This window comes from Staurois parvus, unplaced genomic scaffold, assembly GCF_062004578.1.
Source record: "Staurois parvus isolate SC_StPar_1 unplaced genomic scaffold, SC_StPar_1.0 ptg000136l, whole genome shotgun sequence".
Taxonomy (NCBI): Eukaryota; Metazoa; Chordata; class Amphibia; order Anura; family Ranidae; genus Staurois; species Staurois parvus.
Genome location: NW_028317932.1, coordinates 904,690 through 929,231, shown reverse-complemented (window position 1 = coordinate 929,231; position 24,542 = coordinate 904,690). Strand labels below are relative to the sequence as shown.

Below are 24,542 nucleotides of genomic sequence, written 5' to 3'. Positions count from 1 at the left end.
CATCTGTAACAGCATGATCCTGAAATACAGGATCATGTTGGTTGTTCATATTCCTAGCCCAGTTAGCTGCAGTTTAACATACTGAAATTGCAGCAAGAGCTGGTTGCAGGGTTTACATGATTAAAGAGCCTTTGGGAGCGTTTCAGAATTTCTGTCTGCAGAATTTTTGAAGATGGGGCATCTTAAATAGGAACAGTGAGAAGTTTATTTAGGACAGAGATAGCAGGATCATCTACAGGAATAGTCCACTTCTTTGCACACTTTCACTTGATAGAGTTCGGATAAGGAGAAGAGGAGATGTGGCATTTTTGGGCCCTAGATGAAAATGACTGCTATAAGGACATAATCTGTCCGAGGAAAGGTGACATAGGTGAAATAAAGTAAGAATTGGTTTCGGAGATCGGTGTTAAAGCCAGTTCTTGTTCTGATGCAAGGAACGCAAAGTCACTCTGTGGTCAAGTTTTGTGCGGCCTTCAGGAGAGCGAATGTTCATCTGCAATTTTGCATTGACTCCCTTTCACCTGGTCTCTGCAACAGGTACAAATGAAAGCATCCCTCTTTGGCGTACACACGGAACAGGATGTGAAGTGTAGGGTAATCATGTTCGTAAGGAGAACGCAGCAACCCCGGTGTAGACCATCCTGCAACGAATCCTTATCCTTAAGGGCTCTAAGTGGAAGAAGTGGCAATAAAATGTGTGACTAGTGGTGTGATGCAACCACACAGTGCTCTTAAGGGTTAAATTAACTTTAAAAGGCTAACACTGCGAGCTGAATATATTCTAAACATATCCCTGTTTCTACAGTAACAGTAAAAGATGCAGGGTAACCCTGTCTTACTTGTGCATGATGCTGGGCTGTAAATAGACTTCTGGTTACAGTCATGGTGGGTCCTCAGGAACAGAGTTCCATAGCCTTGGATCTGTACAGCACCCTGCGACTAACTCAATGCATTACAAGTGCCAAAATGAGCGCTTATGAGATTCGGTGCCAAAGCAACATTACAGGCCTTCCCAAAAGCGCAGGGGTCTGGGTATAATTCCCAAGGTTGCACCGATCTGGATACACCATCTCTATGCTAGCATTAGAAAACCGTGAGGGCTTGATTGACGAATTGGAAGATAAAATGATCAAGAAAAACCAAACAATTACCTAGTCAAACTAAGGGTCCATCACCTTGAGACACTAGCACCAAATTGTGGACTCACGGTGTGGGGGAAGGGTTATAGGGGAGAGGCCCAGGGGGTGTGTCCAATCAGCAGAAGGTACATGCCTATAATCTATGGTGTATGAGTACTCTGCTTGTGTCCTGTATTGTATGCTTAAAATATTAATTTTCACTTTCAGCTTTTGATGTTTTTTTTTTATTTTAAAATGTTTATGCACATGATAGGGTATTCTAGTTAAAGTGACTTGTCATGTGGCTTTATTTCATTCACAAAGTAAATATTCACTATACAAAAGTGACCAAGCTCTACTTCTTTAGTAAATCAACCCAAATAGGTCCATTCTCCTCCAGGTCACAGTATATTTTTTTGTTTGCAAGTGTAACCTGGAAACATTTCCCTTTTTGTTATACACGTAAAACAGAAGTGTGCAAAGGACTTATGCTGGCCAGTAACAAAGGTCTTTCATATGATGTCATGTGAGACCCAAGATCTGCCAATTCTTTTGTAGAGATAGAAATCTAAATTACATTTTTTACAAAACTTTTTAGACAGATTCAAAGACTTTTTATTTTTTCTCCTGCAGTCTGGTGTATCTGTATGGTAAGGTGGCTCTTCTTCTGGATACCAGACACCTCCTGTATTTGCATGTGCTTCCATCTACTTTGCAGTACACCTGGCAGCCTGAAATCCTGGAGTGCTCTATAAACTGCAACCAGAGCTTTTGTGGTCCCTGTGTGTCTCCACCTTTTCCACTTTCCAGTCTTCCAGGCCCCACTTTGCTTGCTGACCAATAGATGGTGAGAAGCACAGATGGTGAGAAGGGAAAAGGCCATGCACAACTATAACAGCTCAGTTTGAAATTTCCTTAAAAGAGGATTACAGGCTTCAGTTCAGGAACCTGGTATCCAGAAGAGGAGGAGCCATCAAATCACTCCTAAACCACCCTACTGGTCTGTAGGTAGATCAGATAGATAAAGATAGATACATTTCTTGGAACAAAAACTATTGTTCCTTTTCTTTGGCAAATGTTAGTTTTCAGTAGCAAAGGGTAGGAGGAAACACATGAATAAGAATAACAATTACCTTCTTGTGGAAGATACATTTCTAAATTTTAATTGCAAATTTCATCAAGTTTTATTTGCTTTATAAAACAGAGAGGACATTAATATACACTATAATTCTACCAGCATAAATGATAAATATTTAATGCAGAAATTGCAATCCCCATTCTTCTCCATGTGTGACCACTGTAAACTGGTTTTTCACCATGGGGTGGCAGTATGCAGACAGTAGGGAAAGTAGGTGCAGTAAGGAAATTGGTTTGAACTCATGCAGTAGTATATGTTCCCCATGTCATGCATGTAAAACAGATTATATTCCAATAGCAGATATGCCAAAAGTCTAAAAAGACTCATTATGGCTGTGTGACATTAGAGCACAAACTCACTTTCCCATGTGCAAACCTATGGATCAGACACAACACAACACCTGAATACAATTTGCATGCAAAAAAAAAAGCATGGCAATATATAGAAAGACTCAGCACATGATACATTGGTGATTTTTGAATTAACACCCAAAAGGTTCCTAGAGACATAAGATAGGATTATTGCTTGATTCAGCCATAACCAGCTGCATCAGGTGAAGCCCATGTGTATGGACCTCTGCAGTGTTCCCTTGGCTGTCCCCCTTATCTGGATAAGAATCAATCACCTCAAGTTGAAATCTTCCTGACCAGTTGTTATTGCTTTCCATGAGATAAGCTGGTACCTGAGGTTTCTAAACATTGCACTTGCTGCTTTCTCCACAGACCTAAACATGCACATTCTGCCAAACCAAACATACATTTTAATGGAATCATCTATCAGTGGTTAGATCATGCCTGCCTGTCAAACTGTAATCAGACATCTACAGCCCTGGCCAAAAGTTTTGAGATTGAAACAAGTATACATTTTTACAAAGTCTGCTGTTTCAGTGTTTTTAGATTTTTTCGTCAGATGTTACTATGCTAAACTGAAGTATAATTACAAGCATTTCATAAGTGTCAAAGGCTTTTAAGGACAATTACATTAAGTTTATGCAAAGAGTCAATATTTGCAATGTTGACCCTTCTTTTTCACGACCTCTGCCATTTGCCCTGGCATGCTGTTAAACGTCTGGGCCACATCCTGACTGATAGCAGCCCATTTTTGCATAATCAATGTTTAGAGTTTGATAGAATTTGTGGGGGGAATTTTGTTCAACTGCCTCTTGAGGATTGACCACAAGTTCTCAATGGGAGAAAGGTCTGGGGAGTTGCCAGGCCATGGACCCAAAATTTCAAAGTTTTGTTCCCCAAGCCACTTAGTTATCACTTTTGCCTTATGGTAAGGTGCTCCATCATGCTGGAAAAGGCATTGTTCATCACCAAACTGTTCTTGGATGCTTGGGAGAAGTTGCTCTCGGAGGGGTTTTTGTACCATTCTTTATTCACGGCTGTGTTCCTAGGTAAAATTGTGACTGAGCCCTCTCCCTTGGCTGATTAGCAACCCCACACATGAATGGTCTCAGGATGCTTTACTGTTTGCATGACACAGGACTGATGACAGCGCTCACCTTTCCTTCTCAAGAAACAAGAGGTTTCTAAATGCCCCAAACAATCGGAAAGGGGATTATTCAGAGAAAATGACTTTACCCCAGTCCTCAGAAGTCCAGTCCCTGTACCTTTTTACAGAATATCAGTCTGTCCCTGATGTTTAACCTGAAGAGAAGTGGCTTCTTTTCTGCCCTTCTTGACACCAGGCTATCCTCCAAAAGTCTTTGCCTCACTATGTGTACAAATGCACTCACACCTGCCATCCACTTTAGGAGACGGTCCTGGCGCTTGCTGAATCCTTTTTCACCACAACTGAACCTCTCTCCTTGAAGTTCTTGATGATCCAATAAATGGTTGATTTAGGCGCAATCTTAGTAGCAGCAATATCCTTGCCTGTGAATCATTTTTTGTGCAAAGCAATGACTCCACGTTGCCATGGTTAACAGAGGAAGAACAATAATTTCAAGCACCACCCTCCTTTTAAAGCTTGCAGTTTGTTATTCTAACTAGGGATGCACCGAAATTTCGGCCACCGAAACATATCGACCGAAAATAGCCCTATCTGCATTTTGACGATAGGAAAAATGTAACCGATACAGATGCCAATACAGGAGACTGTGTGTACTGCAGATATGGGGGGGCTTCTGAGAAAGGCAGGAGAGGAGCAATGTATACTATTATTGGCCGTCACTATATGTCAGTGCTGGTTTTTAAATGTAATTACCGGCTCTTTTTTTCTTCACTATAGCTCAGAGAATTAGTTGCCACTAAAAGAAACAAAAAAACTTTCCTTTTAGTTTATTTCCCAAGATAAAAGAAACAAAAAGTTTCCTTTACCTTCAGGGAAAGTGACAGCTAATTCTGTGAGCTATAGTGAAGATAAAAAAAAAAAGCCAGCAATTGCATTTAAAAACTGGCACTGACATATAGTGATAGCCAGTGAGGGAGCCTCTCTGTATACACTGCTCCCTCACTGTATACACGGCTCCTCTCCTGCCTCCTCCTTGCACACACTGCCCCCACCCCCTCCCCCCTACAAAGAGGACCTGTCACTCATATGCTATCACATAGGGGACTATTGGTCCCCTATGTGATAGCAATAAAATCACTAACATGATGTCAGCTGGTCCTTTTGTGGCAGGGCTGAAATGCAGTGGAAACATTTTTTTTGGGATTAAGTTCATTTCCATGGCAAAGAGGGACTTTGCAATTAATTTCAATTCATTTGATCACGCTTCATAACATTCTGGAGTATTTGCAAATTGCCATCATAAAAACTGAGGCAGCAGACTTTGTGAAAATTAATATTTGTGTCATTCTGAAAACTTTTGGCTAGGGCTGTATAAGCAACTGAAAGCAAACCTGTAATTTTTCCCAGGCAAGGCAAAGGAACAGGTTCACTCCAATAACTGCTCAACAGCAGCTTATATTTACCCAGAGGTGGGAGAGGAAGTCCCGTGTAAGCTGTAAGTCACAATCTAGTGCCTACACATGGCAGAGGCCCTTCTCTGTCCCCATGTCACAATGCTGGGTGCCAAAAAAAAGGAAGAGGAGCAAAGTAAATGTATATGCTGCTGAACAGGATGCTATTAAAGTGAACCTGTAGCTTTGCCTTGCATGAGAAACATTCCTTCCATTTAAAGTGAACCTATCAAAACAATCTTGGACATCAAAGAGTACCTCCACTTTTGTTAAAAAAAAAAAAATCACATTCCCCTCTGGGTGATCTATGTACAGTGAAAGAATTTTAACAAACATTGTTACAGATTCCGACCTTTTGTTATTCTGAAGAAAGAGCTGTTTGTCTGTGTCCGGGGATAGTGGCGGGGCCTGCATTCCTTTAGACATGATTTCCCTTTGGGAGTATCTCACCAAACAAATACATTTTTGTTGCAGGGGATTCCAAAAATCTGACTTGTACCTTAGTGCAGACTTCTGGGACAAAATCAGTAAACCAATCACACAAGCAGGAAATTACATATCTGGGGGGTGTTCTGTACACCATCTGTGTACAGAACACATCCACGTAACCATATTGCATTGTATTTTACAGAAAATTACAGCACTGAAGATTGAAAAGGAAAGGTCATTTTTAATAACATTCAATTAAACAATGACTTGAGTCGCAATTATAATCACTATATTGGTTTTTAATTTTCTAATCCCCCCCCCCCCCCCCCACAAAAGTAGAGCTTACTACCCTTTAACCTTCAAAGAAAAGTGGACTGGGAAAACTACATGTCTGTATGATTAAAAATTAAATCACGCCATTCATAACAGAGCTGCATATCCCTTTGTTCATTTAAGCTGAGCAACAACTTAGGCTTTGATATGATCCACTTCACCACATAATCCAATGCAAAGCATTTGCACTAAACTAGTATGTGTTGGGTGGAATGCTGAAACCCCAAGTTAGAGCGAAGGTTAGTGTTCAAGGAAGTATGCACCTGAGTTTGGGGGGGGGGGGGGGGGGATGACTGCCCAAACAATATATTGCCAACAAGAGGTCATTTTTGCTGACCGCTCTTTGGAGACATAGCTTTATAGATTTGTTGTATTTGATAATTCTATGAAGTGTTGCCTCTCTTTGCTTACAAAGGACCTATGCTTCACCAAAAAAAGAGGCTCTTCCTCTGCATTGGCTTTAAGGTGGTGTGGTCTTGGAAGTAGCATGGATTCCAGTGGTTGAGCAGAGGAAACCTCCAGCACCTGATGGGATCCTTGGCTGTGACAGCTAAGCGCCAGCCTCGCAGACTCCCTTTAGAGTGGAAATCGACATTAACCGTTTCAATACCGTGCAATTTTACACCTTCCTGCCCAGGCCATTTTTCAGGTTTCAGCGCTCTCACACTTTGAATGACAATTGCGCGGTCATACAACATTGTACCCAAACTAAAATTTTATCATTTTCTTCACACAACTAGAGCTTTCTTTTGGTGGTATTTAATCACCGCTGGGGTTTTTATTTTTTGCTAAATTAACAAAAAAAGACCAAAAATTTAGAAAAAAAACACACATTTTTCTTTGTTTCTGTTATAAAAGTTTACAAATAAATAATTGTTCTTCATAAATTTAGGCCGAGATGTATTCTGCTACATGTTTTTGGTGAAAATAACCCAAATTAGGATGTATTTTTTAGTTTGTAGGAAAGTTATAGAGTTCACAAACTATGGTATAGATCTGAATATTGATCAATCCTGAAATACTGACGGCCAATCTAATTTCTTGAGGTCCAAGAATGTCAGAATAGTACAGATATCCCCAAATGACCCCTTTTTGCAGAGTAGACAGTCCGACGTACTTCATAAGAGGCATTGCGAGTTTTTTGAAGTTGTATTTTTTTGTCATAATTTTTCGGAAAATTAAAAAATTAAAAAAATTATTTTCACTATTTTTTTTTTTTTACATACTGTCACCAGTGCAGTACAGCGTCATCATATAACTGGCATGGCGGTGAAAAGGGACACTGACTGGTGACAGTATGAAAAAAAAAAAAATATATATATTTTTTTTTTATTTTTTTATTATATTTAATTTTTTATTACATTTTTTTTTATTTTTTTTAAGATTTTTTTTTCATATTTTACTATGACCAAAGTAGTACAATGTTACCATAGTAACATTGTATTACTTTGGGGAAGTGATCAGTATTTTTTTTTTTTACACAATTTGCTTATAGCAAAGAATGACTTTGCTATAAGCAAGCATTTGCCTGAATGATATCTATTCATTCAGCTTTTTTTTTTTTTGTGCTTAGCTGTGATTTGGTCACAGCTAATCACATGACATGTGCATGTGATTAGCTGTGACCATTCACAGCTAGGCACTAGTATACAATGGATGGCATCATGAATGAAGCCATCCATTGTATACAACTGTCATGTGACCTGCTGTGATTGGTCACAGCAGGTCACATGGTACCAGCAACGGGAGCCGGTACTCGGATCGGTCATTGGCCGTGTCCCAGGTGCACGGCCCGTGACAGATCGCACTGCTGCGCCGCTCTGCATTAGCGCAAACGGCGCATGTGCGGGAGCACGCCAAATGGCGTGTACCCGGAACGGAGAGGCACATCTGAAGCCGCCAAACGGCCATTGGCCGGGCGGCTAATGGTTAAAGAGGCTCTTAAAGAGGTTGTAAAGACTCAAGGTTTTTTTACCCTCATGCATAAAATAAAAAACCTTCTCTGTGCAGCATTCCCGCCCCCCCCCAACCACCCCTAATACTCACCTAAGTCCCCTCTAGATCCAGTGATGTGCACTGGAGTCTCGGCTACCATGGAACTCTCTCTCCTCATTGGCATAGACAGCAATGGGAGCCATTGACTCCCACCGCTGTTAATCACAGCCACACTGGAATGACTTAAAGGCTAAGTGAATGAATGCCTACAAGTACCGTCAGCCATTGCGGTCGACGGCTTGTAGTTCTCAATGAACTGCAAGTGTGCTGGTGAGCGGTCTTGTAGTCCATTGATTCTTCCTGCCATTTAGAAGCTGCCTGCCTGCATGAGGTACAGACAGACAGCTGAGTGTCTGCAGGATCCAGGCATTGCACCCATGTTATACTAGTCAAAGGTGCAATGCCTTACAGACTGCAGTGTAAAAAAATAAAATTAACTTTTTTTTACCTGCAAAAAGATGTGCATTTATTATTTTCTTGTAAAAAGGTGAACTTAGTCTTTAATAATGGAAGATAAAAGAAAATAATTTAAGATGCCCCTTTAACAGCATCCTGAATAAAAGATAAGGACTGGAAAGATGATTCATTTGCTGATTCCATCACCATTTTTGAGAGATAAAACCAGCCAGCTCATACCAAATATGTGATGAGATAACGGCAATGACTACCCGACACAATGTCACCTCCTGAAAGCACAGCATGCATGCTGCTATCTTACTCATCTGTAATTTCTAAATGTGTATTATCTGTGAAATAAAAACACCACACTTGCTGAGAAAGAGCTATAATATGCTAACTGTTGGGCTGAAAAGCCAAGAATGTGATCTGAAAGAAGAACAAAATGTATAGTTGCTCCTGAAAAGTGCCAGTATAAGTGGGGCACAAACAGTGCAAATTTGTAATATTAATCCACATAATTGTGAAAGGTTCCTAAATAAAAAAGCCAGCAAAATTAGCACAATAGGTAACAAATGGCCTGATGCCCCCCCCCCCCCCCCACCAGGCCAGTACTAATAATATCTGTTGAGCTGGTGGCCCTGAGTGGAGATTCTCCACCATTCAGACCTAAATCAGAACTGGGTGTGTAGTCAGTGACACATGTTGGGTATGGCAACACTGGTCCATTTATCTACCACTAACCAGATCTCTGCTAGCTGGGCTCTATAGCATGCATCTGAGCACAGACCCCGGTCTGGTGGGATAGGTCATTTTCAATATTTGCTAAAAGGTATTTTTACTCACTATTCCCAGGTTTACTTTAAAAAGGAGTTTTCAACTATACCAATAAAAAATTAACTACCACCGGTTTAAAGTAGTATCAAACACTCAGTGGTTCAGTTTTACCACAATGAGCATTACAAAATAAACATTTCCCTGTAAAAGATTTGTCAAAATTGCTGCCGCTTCCCTGAACGTCTGGTCTTTACAGGAAAAAGATAACAGTGGACAGTAGAGTCTTAAGTCAGTCTGTTAGCTTGGAAATGGGAGAAGGGAGCAGGAGCGGGGGAGAGCTGTGCCCTCCTTGGCTATAGACCTGTGTGTTCCTATTGATGCACAAAGTTTAGTCCCTGCATGCAAGGAAGGCTTCAAAGGATGCTGCAAGAAAAAGAAGCCACCCTGTAACAGGAAACCTGGGGCAGGGGTCGTGGCACTAGCTTAAACTAGAACACTGGCAATGATTAAAAGATAAATTAAGCTGCATAATCAGTAAGTTTAATAAAACACTTCTAAAAGAGCTAAAAAACTGATTTCAACAGTCACTCAAAGAATTGTATTAAACCCTCAAAGGATGGTTATCCAGTGCACTGGTTATTCGTTCTGTTAAGGCAATAAATCTCATGTCTGTGGGTGGCACACAACTAGCAATTCAAATAGTTGCAAACCTGCTACAATGGCTATTGTTACCCCTATAGGGTGCCAATGTCTTTATATTTCCCCTCCTTACACAAGAACTCATTGGATAAGCAAAGCTGAGTTAAACACATTTTTGTTCCTCTCCACCACACAGAGGGTGGTTGGATCATGCATTCACATCCAAAAGCTCTCTAAATTTTGTGGCCCGTTATAAATGGAACATGAAAGACTGGTTTCTATTTCATTTTTTAACATATTTTTAAATAGAGAATGATACCACTACCCCATACTCTACTGCTCCATTCATGAAGCATTGCCGTACTCAGAATTCCTTTATAATCATATAATTTCACTGTCTACATTCTACTAGCAAGTGTAACTTTTAAATAAAGACACAATACTGTACAATAATGTTAATGCATAACATTTGAACACTCCCATTCAATAACATCACAATTCATCCACGCGTTTCTTTCTAGGAACAGAGTAAAGGGTAAGTTCTTCATATTCTTCGCTGCATGTCTCAAGCTCACAACACAAAGCATGTGGCATGTGTACAAACAATGACCTGTCTGCTGGAAGAAAATAAAATTACATGAGTACAGTTGTGGCAGATCTACTGCTACACATACTGCAGCTTTTATCAGCAATATCCATCACAGGGAAAAAAAATAAATTTGAGAGATCTATAAAAGTTCACCATGCAAACATATTTTAAAAGGAGAAGTAGAGCCAAAGCTCTTTTGGCTGTAATTCCCCTGGGGATCACAAAAGTGCACTTTGTTCTGCACTCCTGTGACTCACTTCCAGCCAACAGCAGGCTAAAGCCCCATCACAGAGCCTGTACAGAGTCTGAACATATCCTGACATTAATGTCGGGATCCAACCGGATGTATGATAGGCAGCTGGCTTCGCCGCAGTTCTCTGTGATAGAAGCGGTGGGGTATGAACACAGCATCGGACTGATGCGGAATCCACCTAGGGGAGTATAGATTTTGATTTTTTTATTCCCAAACTTTTCTTTTAAGTGTACCTGTACTTACACTACTACAAGGCTAAGGCAAGACTAAGATTGGTGGCCTTTTTAACCAGTAGAGAGGCTGAAGGGAAGGCAAGTTTAGGAACCGTAGTCAAAATTTGCACTGATAGGATGTGCATACATTTGTAAATTCCTGCTTTACAGATTACAATTTTCAGTATAAGTGCAGGTTTGCTTTAAAGAACTGAATTCAGACAAGCCTATCCATATATTTGTATAATATTAGGTTATGGGTACTCCAAAAGTACCTGCAATTACATTCATAACAAGTTTGCAGTGCATGTATTGATCGACAGTCAATGCGTCTGGGTATGCCCACTGATTAGCTTGCATGGTCTGCAATGGTCTGTTCACAGTGCACAGAGAACCTTTTTTGCCATTAAAAGTCTTCAGGTTATATAGTAAGAAATATCTGATGTGCACACATAGGTAGCTATTCTCACTGCCTTCATTATGGTGTTTGTTTAGCTGCATATTGGCAGAGGTTTCACCATTCATGCATATGGCATAGCCTGTGTGACCTGGATGTTTGAGTTCTAGGCATGTATTCCTAACTTCAGGCAGGATCATTGAAAAATGCTGAAAAAAAAAAGTTGACACAGGCAAGAAAATGTATTGCTCACACATTCTATTTCCATGGATTTATATTCGTGAGTATTAAACCATGTAACTCATCTAGAAACACAGTAAATAGCAATTATATCAATATTTATTTTCAATCCATTCACTTCAAAAGAAGAGAGTGTTACATCAGATGCCACGTCTGCTGAGCCAATCCTAAAGCCTGTATTACCACATGCCTAGTTATCTAGGTAGAAGTTCATACTTAGATCTTTGTTTTGAAGCCCAGGGCTATCAATGCTTTCTGAGAGCTATGTGCAAACAAATCCAGCATAGATGCCATTATTGTCTAGGGTGTCAGCAATTATGGATGCTCAACCAAGTACAAGGCTTACTTAAATGGACCCAGTCATCCCAAGGGTCACTTGTAAACTAACCATGCCCTGTAAAAGAAGAGTATGTTTACCTTTCAGGTGGCCTGTGTCTTTAAAGTCCAGCAAATTGTTTTTTACTGGCTACTACAGGTATTCAACATTTCCATGCAAATCTCACTGTACACTGGCTTCTCAGCCTGTGGGGGAAGAAGTGGGTATTCAGACACTTGGAAGTGCCGAATACCTGCAGCAAAGATCAAAGACGCAGGTTGCCGGAAAGGGAAGTATAGAGGCTTTTTTTACAGCATCTGCTTAGTTTACATGTGATTCTGTGGGATGCCTTTAAAAATTGAATATACTGCTAAACAAGTCTTAAAAAGCTTTAGGTATCATGCACACTCCTGGCAGGAGAAAAGCAGCTTCAAAACACGGGCCTAAGCTGAGTTTTTGCAAATGTGTTTAGGCATGTCAGTCATTTGGGCTTTTTTTTCATTGGTCAGATTATTATTTATTTTGGCCATTCAAATGAAAAAACACTCAAGAGCTAAATGCGCCTAAGGTTTAGGGGTGTTTAGGCATTATGACTGACAAATCATTTGAAGTGCCTATAATGCATGTAAAGGATGTTTTTTCTCTGCCTCTAAACTCCTGTAAATGCCTGTGTGCGCATAACACAAGATTACCATGGAGGGGTGTTTAGAGGCAGAAAGAAAGAAAAACAACAAAACACGTCAATCACCTATAAAACTGGCATTTTTTAACTTGTGTGCATCAGGGCTTATTGTCCAGCTGTATATTCCATAAATATATTTTTAAATCCCACAATTGTAACTGCATGAAATCTTTACTATCTTTCCACATTCCGTAAACTGCAGAAATCAGACTGAGAATGGGAAAATATTGCACCATGCACTAATCCATGTTTACTGCATTCCATAATGCTACCAATCTACCATGTTTTTAGGCACTGGGATTAGACAGTTTACAGCAGGGGACAATCACAAGACGAGCTCACCCATCCAGTGAGCAGACACAGAAGAGCTTCAGTAGTGACTAGTGGTATCACCCTGCCAAATACACCACATTGCCAAAAGTATTGGGACACCCCTCCAAATTTATTTCAGGGACTTATATAGCGCTGTCCATTTACGCAGCACTTTACATATATATTGTACATTCACATCAGTCCCGAACACTCAAGTGGTATACAATCTAAGGTCCCTAACTCCCATTCATACATAGAGTACACATACTAGAGCCAATTTAGACAGGATCCAATTAACCTCCCAGCATGTCTCTAGAGTTTGGGAGGAAACCGGAGTACCTGGAGGAAACACATGCAGGCACAGGGAGAACATGCAAACTCCAGGCAGGTGGTGCCATGGCTGGGATTCAAACCAACGACCCTAGTACTGCCAGGCAGAAGTGATAACCATTCACTGGATTCAGGTGTTCCAATCACCTCCATGGCCACAGGTGTATAACATCAAGTACCTAGGCATGCAGACTGCTTCTACAAACATTTGTGAAAGAATGGGTCGCTCTCAGGAGCTCAGTGAATTCAAGCATGGAACCATGATAGGTTGCTACCTGTGCAATAAGTCCATCCATGACATTTCCTTGCTGCTAAATATTCCACGGTCAACTGTTAGTGGTATTATAACAAAGTGGAAGCAACTGGGAACAACAACAACTCAGCCACAAAGTGGTAGGCCACGTAAAATGACAGAGTGGGGGCAGCGCATGCTGAAGCACAGAAGTCGCCAACTGTCTGCACAGTCAATAGCTACAAACGTCCAAACTTCCTGTGGCCTTCAGATTAGCACAACAACAGTGCATAGAGAGCTTCATGGAATGGGTCTCCATGGCCGAGCAGCTGCATCCAAGCCTTACATCACCAAGTGCAATGTAAACCATCAGATGCAGTGGTGTAAAGCACGCCACCACTGGACTCTAGAGCAATGGAGATGCATTCTCTAGAGTGACAAATCACGCTTCTCTGTCTGGCAATCTGATGGACATGTCTGGGTTTGGCGGTTGCCAGGAGAATGGTACTTGCCTGACTGCATTGTGTCAAGGGTAAAGTTTGGTGGAGGGGGATTATGGTGTGGGGTTGTTTTTCAGGGGTTAAGCTTGGCCTCTTAGTTCCAGTGAAGGGAACTCGTAAGGTGTCAGCATACCAAGACATTTTGTACAATTTCATGCTCCCAACTTTGTGGGAATAGTTTGGGGATGGCCCCTTCCTGTTCCAACATGACTGCGCACCAGTGCACAAAGCAAGGTCCATAAAAGACATGGCTGATCGAGTTTGGGGTGGAGGAACTTGACTGGCCTGCACAGAGTCCCGACCTCAACCCGACAGTCTCCGCTCTAAATCATCTCAAAGGTGTTCTATGAGCCAGGCCTTCTCGTCTGACATCAGTGCCTGACCTCACAAATGTGCTTCTGGAAGAATGGTCACACATTCCCATAGACACTCCTAAGCCTTGTGGACAGCCTTCCCAGAAGAGTTGAAGCTGCTATAGCTGCAAAGGGTGGGCCAACTCAATATTGAACCCGACAGACTAAGACTGGGATGTCATTAAAGTTCATGTGCGTGTAAAGGCAGGTGTCCCAATACGTTTGCCAATATAGTGTATGTACGGATGTGTGAATCACAAGAGTAACTTAACATAGATGCAAGTAATTTGTTAGGTACTTTTTGCATACATACATCTCAACTGTGCGTATTTAGTTACAGTTTTGCTTTAAACAAGCTTATTTGTATCAATGGGAAAGTGGTTTAATTCCCAAGATGCTCAGATACATGTCAGCAAGGGAACAGTCTGGTCTCCCACTGAGAAGCCATGGTGTGTAGACCGATGACGTTACAAATCTTCATACCAGAAGAAGTGTCTTCTGACTTATTGTCTGATAGCAAGAAAACATAAATTAAAAGACTGAGACATTCATTGTTTTTATTTACTTACAAAAAGCTGAAGAAACTTGAGGATTCTCTTATGGGTAAGAATATAAAGTGCATTCCCACTGACTGGGTCGATTACCGGCAATCTGTGGATTTTGTTTTTGATCAGTGAATACACTGCATCATACAGGCTGTGAGAAAGAGATGGCAGTATTAGAGAATGTAAATTAACTAGGAGGAAATACACAGCATTATTTTTACATGGAGAGGATACAATATGTATCTAATATTAAAAGATTTAGGTTCCATGCACACTAGTGTTTTTGAAGCTCCTAGAAGCTGTTTATAGCATTTTGTTCTGCTCCTAGAAGCTGAATAGTGTTATCCTATGTGTTTATGCACACTACTTCACCCTAGGTTGACACCTAAGCGTTTTCCACAGTGTTTTGCAGAAACTTACTACAGTCCATTTAACATGATTTCCTATGGGACATGTTCACATCTCCGCGTTTTGACCCGGTGCGTTTTTTGGAAAGGGTCAGGGAATTTTTCCGAATGCAAAAAGTTGAATTTTTGGTTATATAGACTTCAATAGAAATGCTACAGAAAAGCATGTAGTGTGTCTGATGCGTTTTAAATCTGCCTAGAAACAAGAAAAATGAAAAAAAAAACCCAAACCAAATACGCATCAAAAACGTAGGTGCAAAAAACACAAACCACAATGCAGAAATGGGTCAAACGCAACCCGCATAGGTGTGAACCTAGCCTTAGGGTATTAGCATTTTTTGAGCTTCTGCTTCTAAGAGCAGAAAAAAAAACATTTGTAGAGTTTTTTGGAGCGTTTTTCCAGCAAAACACGCGAATAGCTTCTAAACGCTCCTAAATGCATCTAAACGCTACTAACAGCTTTTTTCTAGCTTTTTTTTTTTCTATATGTACTGTAAAAAAAACGTTAATAAAAAAAATCACTAACGCTCCTAAATACTACTGAAAAACGCTATTTCGAGCATTTTTTATCCAGCGTTTTTTGAGCTTAACGAAATGTGAGTGTGCATGGGGCCTTAAAAAAACAAATCTATCTTTCCTAGTCACAACTTGCATCGTTAGACTTCATTTTCACACTGTCATTAGTCAAATGGCTGTTGAAATCTATTTGATACTACAGAGAACACTTGATGAAAGACAAGATCTACACTTATTACGTTTTTTAATTGAAGCAGTAAAAAGCAAAGTCCATTGCTTACTATATCAGGCCCTCCTCCACCAAAAAAAAAAAAAAAAACGCAGAGGATGTTTCTCTGTTTGTTCATTGCCACTAGAGATGAGCGAATCGAAGTAGGCGAAGTGGAATTCGAGTCGAATATTAGAAAATTTTCGATTCGCACCGAATCCGAAAAATAGCCTACTTCGGACGCGCGAATCAAAATTTTTCCTAAAATGGCGGCGGACATGTGCGGCGACGGAGCGGGGATGTCTGGGAAGGCGCGCAGACAAGGCGCACTGACCCATAATGCATTCCTTAATGACATGTGATCGCATTAGCCAATCAGCAGCCAGGCAGCCAGCACTGTGTAATGGTCGAGCTATAAATAGCGGCCATTTTAGAATTCTTCATTTGCCTCCAGTCATTCAAGAGAGGCAGACCGCTCTGTATTAGGGACAGAGTTAGGGCCACAGAAACGTTACTTGGGGACAGAGAAACGTTACTTAGGGACAGAGAAGCATTACTCAGGGACACAGAATTGTTAATGAGGGCCACAGAATCGTTACTTAGGGCCAAAGAAACGCTAGTTAGGGCCACAGAATTGTTACTCAGGGACAGACAGAATTGTTACTGAGTGCCAGAGAATTGTTACTTAGGGCCACAGAAACGTTAGTTAGGGCCACAGAATTGTTACTCAGGGACAGACACAGAATTGTTACTGAGGGCCACAGAACTGTTACTTAGGGCCACAGAAACGTTATTAGGGCAACAGAATTGTTACTCAGAGACAGACAGAATTGTTACTGAGTGCCAGAGAATTGTTACTGAGGGCCACAGAAACGTTAGTTAGGGCCACAGAATTGTTACTCAGGGACAGACACAGAATTGTTACTGAGGGCCACAGAAACGTTAGTTAGGGCCACAGAATTGTTACTCAGGGACAGACACAGAATTGTTACTGAGGGCCACAGAACTGTTACTTAGGGCCACAGAAACGTTAGTTAGGGCCACAGAATTGTTACTCAGGGACAGACACAGAATTGTTACTGAGGGCCACAGAATTGTTACTCAGGGACAGACAGAATTGTTACTGAGTGCCAGAGAATTGTTACTTAGGTCCACAGAAACGTTACTCAGGGACACAGAATTGTTACTGAGGGCCACAGAACTGTTACTTAGGGCCACAGAAACGTTAGTTAGGGCCACAGAATTGTTACTCAGGGACAGACACAGAATTGTTACTGAGGGCCACAGAATTGTTACTTAGGGCCACAGAAACGTTACTCAGGGACACAGAATTGTTACTGAGGGCCACAGAACCGTTACTTAGGGCCACAGAATTGTTACTCAGGGACAGACACAGAATTGTTACTCAGGGACACAGAATTGTTACTGAGGGCCACAGAACCGTTACTTAGGGCCACAGAAACGTTACTCAGGGACACAGAATTGTTACTGAGGGCCACATAACCGTTACTTAGGGCCACATAATTGTTACTCAGGGACAGACACAGAATTGTTACTGAGGGACACAGAATTGTTACTGAGGGCCACAACCGTTACTTAGGGCCACAGAATTGTTACTCAGGGACACAGAATTGTTACTGAGGGCCACAGAACCGTTACTTAGGGCCACATAAAAGTTAATCAGGGACACAGAATTGTTACTGAGGGCCACAGAACCGTTACTTAGAGCCACAGAATTGTTACTCAGGGACAGACACAGAATTGTTACTGAGGGACACAGAATTGTTACTGAGGGACACAGAATTGTTACTGAGGGCCACAGAACCGTTACTTAGGGCCACAGAATTGTTACTCACGGACAGACACAGAATTGTTTCTTGAGGGACACAGAATTGTTACTGAGGGCCACAGAACCGTTACTTAGGGCCACAGAACCGTTACTTAGGGCCACAGAATTGTTACTTAGGGCCACAGAATTGTTACTTAGGGCCACAGAATTGTTACTTAGGGACACAGAATTGTTACTTAGGGACACAGAATTGTTACTGAGGGCCACAGAACCGTTACTTAGGGCCACATAATTGTTACTCAGGGACAGACACAGAATTATTACTCAGGGACACAGAATTGTTACTCAGAGACACAGAATCGTTGAATTAAAGAGTATGTCAGACAACATGCAGAGGAGTGGCAGAGGAGGCAATGTTTTAGGAGCGAGCAGACGTGGCAGCAGAGGAAGGGGTCGAGGCAGCACTATTCGCAGCCAGAGGCCAGTGCTCCCGGTGTCATCCAGCGGTCGTGTCTCCACCGACAACCCTGCCGTCGTCGATTGGTTGGCTCGGTCGTCTTCCTCTTCCCAGGTCACCTCTGACACCTACAGCCAACGGTCGGTGGGTACGTCAGACACAACCGTTAGTTGGCATGGCCCGGGACCAAGCCCACTGAAATCACGTGTCCTCTACCTGCCCCTGTCCTTTGGTGTTCCCTCACCAAGCGAAGTATCGCATGCTGTGGGCTCAGCCCCACTGTACAGTGAGGAAGAGCTAACAGAGGGCGGTCAGGAACGGGGGGAGACATCCGCCTTTTCAGCAGCCAGGCGAAGAAGTAGTGGCGAGGAGAGTGGCTCGGTAGCCGGTCTAGAGACAGGTCTGTCTCCTGACCCAGACGCAGCCGAGGGGGCTAGTAGTGAGGCGGAGACCCTACTTGATGATGAGGAAGTTGATCGCACTTGGCAGCCTCGTCGTCATCAGGCAATTTCTTCCGCATCATCAGGAGAAGAGGGTGGCAGCTTGGCAGTGAGCAAAACAGTCGGTGGGTTGCCCAGGAGACAGCAGCAGGGTCGCAGCAGTGTCAGTGGAGCCAAACGGCCACGGAGTAGAGCACCAGCTCCACTGCAGCCTACCACCACGGCCAGTAGTGGTGCCGGTGTGCACGGAGGAAGCAGCAGTCAGCCAGTGAGGAGTATCGGGGGCAAAGTTTCCTACTCGGCGATGTGGCAATTTTTTGTCAAGCCGCCCGAGGAAGTAAACGTAGCCGTATGTCGACTATGTGGCCAGAAAGTCAAGCGTGGCCAGGGGGCCCATGTTGGGACTACAGCGTTGCGGCAGCATATGCAGCGTCGCCATTTGGTGGCCTGGGAAAACCGTGATAAAGATACGGCGGTTCTGCCCGCCCCAGCCCCCGCTCCATCACCCGCTCCGTTACTTGCTCCGTCACCTGACGTCAATCGCCCTCCATCAGCCAGTCAAGGCTCCAACAACTCTGCTGAGGGGAGTTGTCGCTCGTTGGCATCTTCCGCTCGTTCAGATGCTCCTTCTCCTGCTACTCCTCTTCACGGATTCCGTCAGCAGTCTTTCTTGGAATCCGTTTCCAAGAGACAACAGTTTGCGAGCACGCACCCGACGGTGCAAAAGCTGAACGTCCTCCTGTCCAAGTTGCTGGTGCTGCAGTCCCTCCCTTTCCAAGTGGTGGACTCAGCACCTTTCCGAGAAATGATGGCTTGTGCCGCGCCGCGGTGGAGAGTGCCAAGCCGTCATTTCTTCGCCAAAAAGGCAGTGCCAGCCCTGCATTCACATGTAGAAGAGATGGTGGGCCAGTCTTTGAGCATGTCGGTCTCTGCCAAAGTGCACGGCAGCGCCGACGTGTGGAGCTGTAACTACGGTCAGGGACAGTACAGTTGTGTCCAAAATTATTCAACCCCCACTGAAATTGAGTGTTTTGGCCAGTTTGACATTGCTTTTGATCATTCAGTCATCTTGCTTACATTTACATTAAAGAGGCACTTGTAGGTCAGACAAATATAACATAACAGTTATAATGAAATAACCACAAATGTCTTTTCTGTGCTCACAGCATTATCAGTTTTATTCAACCCCCAAGTGACATTCAATCTTAGTACTTAGTACAGCATCCTTTTACAGTTATAACAGCTTTTAAACGTGAAGCATAGCTTGACACAAGTGTCTTGCAGCGATCTACGGGTATCTTCGCCCATTCTTCATGGGCAAAGGCCTCCAGTTCAGTCACATTCTTAGGCTTGCGCACTGCAACTGCTTTCTTTAAGTCCCACCAGAGGTTCTCAATCGGATTTAAGTCTGGTGACTGCGATGGCCACTCCAAAATGTTCCAGCCTTTCCTCTGCAACCATGCTCTAGTGGACTTGGAGGTATGCTTGGGATCATTGTCCTGTTGAAAGGTCCAACGTCTCCCAAGCCTCAGGTGTGTGACGGACTGCATCACGTTTCCATCCAATATCTCCTGGTACTGAAGAGAATTCATGGTACCTTGCACACGCTGAAGCTTCCCTGTACCTGCAGAAGCAAAACAGCCCCAAAGCATGATTGACCCTCCACCATGCTTCACAGTAGGCAAGGTGTTCTTTTCATCATAGGCCTTGTTCTTCCTCCTCCAAACATAGCGTTGATCCATGGGCCCAAACAGTTCTAATTTTGTTTCATCAGTCCACAGAACACTATCCCACAACTTTTGTGGTTTGTCCACATGGCTTTTGGCATACTGCAGTCGACTCTTCTTATTCTTTGGAGACAGCAAGGGGGTACGCCTGGGAGTTCTGGCACGGAGGCCTTCATTACGCAGTGTGCGTCTTATTGTCTGGGCTGAAACTTCTGTACCCACATCTGACAAATCTTTTCTCAGTTCCTCAGCAGTCACACGGGGACTTCTCTCCACTCTACGCTTCAGGTAGCGCACAGCAGTCGAAGTCAGCATCTTCTTTCTGCCACGACCAGGTAGCGTTTCAACAGTGCCCTTTGCCTTGAATTTGCGAATGATGCTTCCTAAGGTGTCTCTTGGTATGTTTAACATCTTTGCAATCTTCTTATAGCCATTGCCCTTCCTGTGAAGAGAAATCACCTCTTCTCTTGTCTTCCTGGACCATTCTCTTGCCTTCACCATGTTTGTAACCACACCAGTAAATGTCTAGAAGGAGCTGAGTATCACAGTCATTTTAAAGCTGCCTAATTGGTGCTTATTATGCTTGATTGCTGCTCGGTGACATCCACAGGTGTTTTCAATACCTGATGGAAAGCACCTGTATGAACCTCTGTTCTTCAGAGTGGTAGTCTTTAAGGGGTTGAATAATTGTGGCAATGAAGAAACCACATAAGAACCATTTACTACTGTATTACATAAACAATTGATGTCATTTTAGTTGCATTTGGGTAGTTACAACGTCCTTGTAGGATTTGATTCTGAATACAATTCCAAATGTACACTATAGTCCCTAAACCCCTTTACAGCATTGGGGGTTGAATAATTTTGGACACAACTGTACATGTCATTTACGGCACACTGGGTGAACGTGGTGCCGTCACAGCCGCACCAGCAACTTGGACAGGTCACGCCACGTTTGCACGTCCTTGGTCCGGCAAAGATGTCCGCCTCTACCACCTGTTCTTCCGCCGTGTCCTCAGCCGCCACCCCCGTGCCAAGTCCCATTACCCGACCGGCATATCACATGTGCAGGGTGCAACGGTGTCACGCTGCGCTGCACCTGGTATGCCTTGGCGAACGTAGTCACACAGGGGAGGAACTTCTCAGTGTAATGAACAGAGAAATCGACAGATGGCTGTCTCCGCGCAAACTCAAAATCGGAACCATGTTGACCGACAACGGAAAGAACATGTTGTCTGCTCTGCGTCAAGGAAGGTTGTGCCATGCGCCATGCATGGCTCACGTGTTCAATCTGGTTGTCAAGCGGTTCCTAAAATCCACCATCCCACTGCAAGACATCCTTAAAATGTCACGTAAACTTTGCATGCATTTCAGCCATTCCTACACCGCAAAGCACACCCTCCTTGAGCTGCAGCGGCAGAACGGAATTGCACAGCATCGCCTGATCTGCGACGTTGCAACAAGGTGGAATTCAACCCTACACATGTTAGACCGCCTTTACGAACAGCGAAAGGCCATCACCGATTTCCTGATGTTACAAGCGGATAAAGGTACTCCCCTGTGTAACTTTGATGTCAGCCATTGGCAGCTCATGCGTGACACCTGCCGCTTGCTCAGGCCCTTTGAGGAGGCCACGCTATTCGTGAGTCGGCAGGACTATGGGATGAACGACGTCATTCCTCTGTTGCACGTCCTGGAACAAATGCTGTTAACAATGGCTGGTCAGGGTGCGGTAGACGTGGCGCACAGATCTCAACGCCACATGACCCCTGTGGGGGCAGGACAGGAAGAAGAGGAGGAGGTAGAGGAGGACATTTGTGCTCAGGAATTATTGAGTGAAATGGGTGGTTTTTCCACTCAGCGGACAGGAGTGGAGGAGCAGGAGCATCTGGTAGAGGAGGAGGAGGAGGAGACAGAGGACCCAGACGCACCGTGGCAGTATGCTGTGGAGATGGAGGCAGGGAGTCCCTTGCATTCCTTGGCACAAATGGCCCATAGCATGCTCGGTTGCTTGCGTAGCGACAGCCGAATAATAACCATCAGACAGAGGGATGACTTTTGGCTGTCCACCTTGTTGGACCCTCGCTACCGTTCAAAAATGGTGGCCTTTTTCACACCTGCTGAGAGGGAGGCCAAAATAACGTACTATAAAAACCACCTATGTAGTCAGTTGGTCTCTGCCTTTGTGCGCCAACGTCCATCCTCAGACACTGTGGGCCCTGTGCGCTCGCGTTCCGCTGCCATGGCAGCAGGGGAGGGGTGGGGTGGTAGGAGCAGTGGCAGCTCCACCAGCAGCGGCTGCCTCAGTCTGCAGTCGATGATGAGTAGCTTTCTTCACCAGCGCAGTGAGGAAACTACTAACCAGCCGCAGAAGCAGCAGCATCAGGTGGACCTGGAGCAGGACCTCAAACAACAGGCTTGGGCCTACTTGGACAGCACCCTGCCAACCGAGGTAGACAATCCCCTTGACTACTGGGCAACGAAACTTGACCTTTGGCCCCAACTAGCTGAATTTGCCCTTAAAAGGCTGTCATGCCCGGCCAGTAGCGTGGCATCGGAGCGCGTGTTTAGTGCGGCAGGAGGTATTGTAACTCCGCGGAGGACACGACTGTCCACCCAAAGTGTGGAGAGACTCACGTTTGTGAAAATGAATCAGGCGTGGATTAGTCTGGATTTCACTGGCCTGCCTCGCCGCTGGCTATCCCTTCTTCAGTAGATCCTGAACACGGCTGCCAGACTCATTCACTTTTCCAACCGCTCTGTCTCCGCCACCCCCCTCTGCCAATCCCTCCACTGGCTTCCGATTGCGCAACGGAACAAATTCAAAATCCTAACGCTGACGTACAAAGCTGTCCACCATACTGCCCCGAACTACATCACTGACCTAATATCCAAGTACCGCCCAGCACGCACACTCCGCTCCTCACAAGACCTCCTCTCTAGTTCCCTGGTCTCCTCCTCCCATGCCCGCCTCCAGGACTTCTCCAGGGTGTCACCCATCCTCTGGAACTCCCTGCCCCAACCCATCAGATTATCACCTACTCTCCTCTCCTTTAGGCGCACCCTGAAAACCCATCTCTTCAGGGAAGCCTACCCCACCCCCTGCTAACTTGCCTCCCTCCTCCACTCTTCCTACCACTCCATCCCCCACAGCTATCTCCTCCTGTGCCACCACCCCCTCCCTCCTAGATTGTAAGCTCGAAAGAGCAGGGCCCTTGATCCCCTCATGTTTTGCATTGTATTGGTATTGTTCTGTCACATGTTCTGTCTCCCTTTGTAATGTACAGCGCTGAGCGAACTATTGGCGCTTTATAAATACTGTATAATAATAATAATAATAATTTCAAACCACCAGTTCCTGACACAACTGACTAAATCCGCCATGAATCATGCCTCAAACATGTGCCACTTTCAGGTCTCCTCACACACTGCTGGTGTGTTGAATTTTTTGACATAGGGTGCTGGCAGATTACGGGCCTCCTATAGCTGCTGCCAGGCCCCTATATACCGCCTCCTCATGCTGCTGCCAGGTCCAGAGTCTCTCATGGGTCCCTGTACGGCCTCCCATTGCTGCTGTCTCCATCGCCACACTCTGCCATGTGCCACTTTCAGGTCTCCTCACACACTGCTGGTGTGTTGAATTTTTTGACATAGGGTGCTGGCAGATTACGGGCCTCCTATAGCTGCTGCCAGGCCCCTAATCTGCCATAGGCCCCTATATACCGCCTCCTCATGCTGCTGCCAGGTCCAGAGTCTCTCATGGGTCCCTGTACGGCCTCCCATTGCTGCTGTCTCCATCGCCACACTCTGCCATGTGCCACTTTCAGGTCTCCTCACACTGCTGGTGTGTTGAATTTTTTGACATAGGGTGCTGGCAGATTACGGGCCTCCTATAGCTGCTGCCAGGCCCCTAATCTGCCATAGGCCCCTATATACCGCCTCCTCATGCTGCTGCCAGGTCCAGAGTCTCTCATGGGTCCCTGTACGGCCTCCCATTGCTGCTGTCTCCATCGCCACACTCTGCCATGTGCCACTTTCAGGTCTCCTCACACACTGCTGGTGTGTTGAATTTTTTGACATAGGGTGCTGGCAGATTACGGGCCTCCCATAGCTGCTGCCAGGCCCCTAATCTGCCATGGGCCCTATATACCGCCTCCTCATGCTGCTGCCAAGTCCAGAGTCTGTCATGGGTCCCTGTACGGCCTCCCATTGCTGCTGTCTCCATCGCCACACTCTGCCATGTGCCACTTTCAGGTCTCCTCACACTGCTGGTGTGTTGAATTTTTTGACATAGGGTGCTGGC

General features: G+C 44.2%; 1 protein-coding gene across 5 annotated transcripts in view; it reads right to left on the bottom strand.

The window, feature by feature from the left end:
• PRKAG2 (protein kinase AMP-activated non-catalytic subunit gamma 2) overlaps positions 1-24,542 on the bottom strand; it is a 431,449-nt gene that overhangs the window by 22,794 nt on the left and 384,113 nt on the right. For all 5 annotated transcript variants that reach the window (XM_089673113.1, XM_089673115.1, XM_089673114.1 and 2 more), the window contains one exon: positions 14,720-14,846. In XM_089673113.1, coding sequence (XP_089529239.1) covers positions 14,720-14,846 — 127 coding nt within the window. The remainder of the gene's footprint in view (positions 1-14,719; positions 14,847-24,542) is intronic.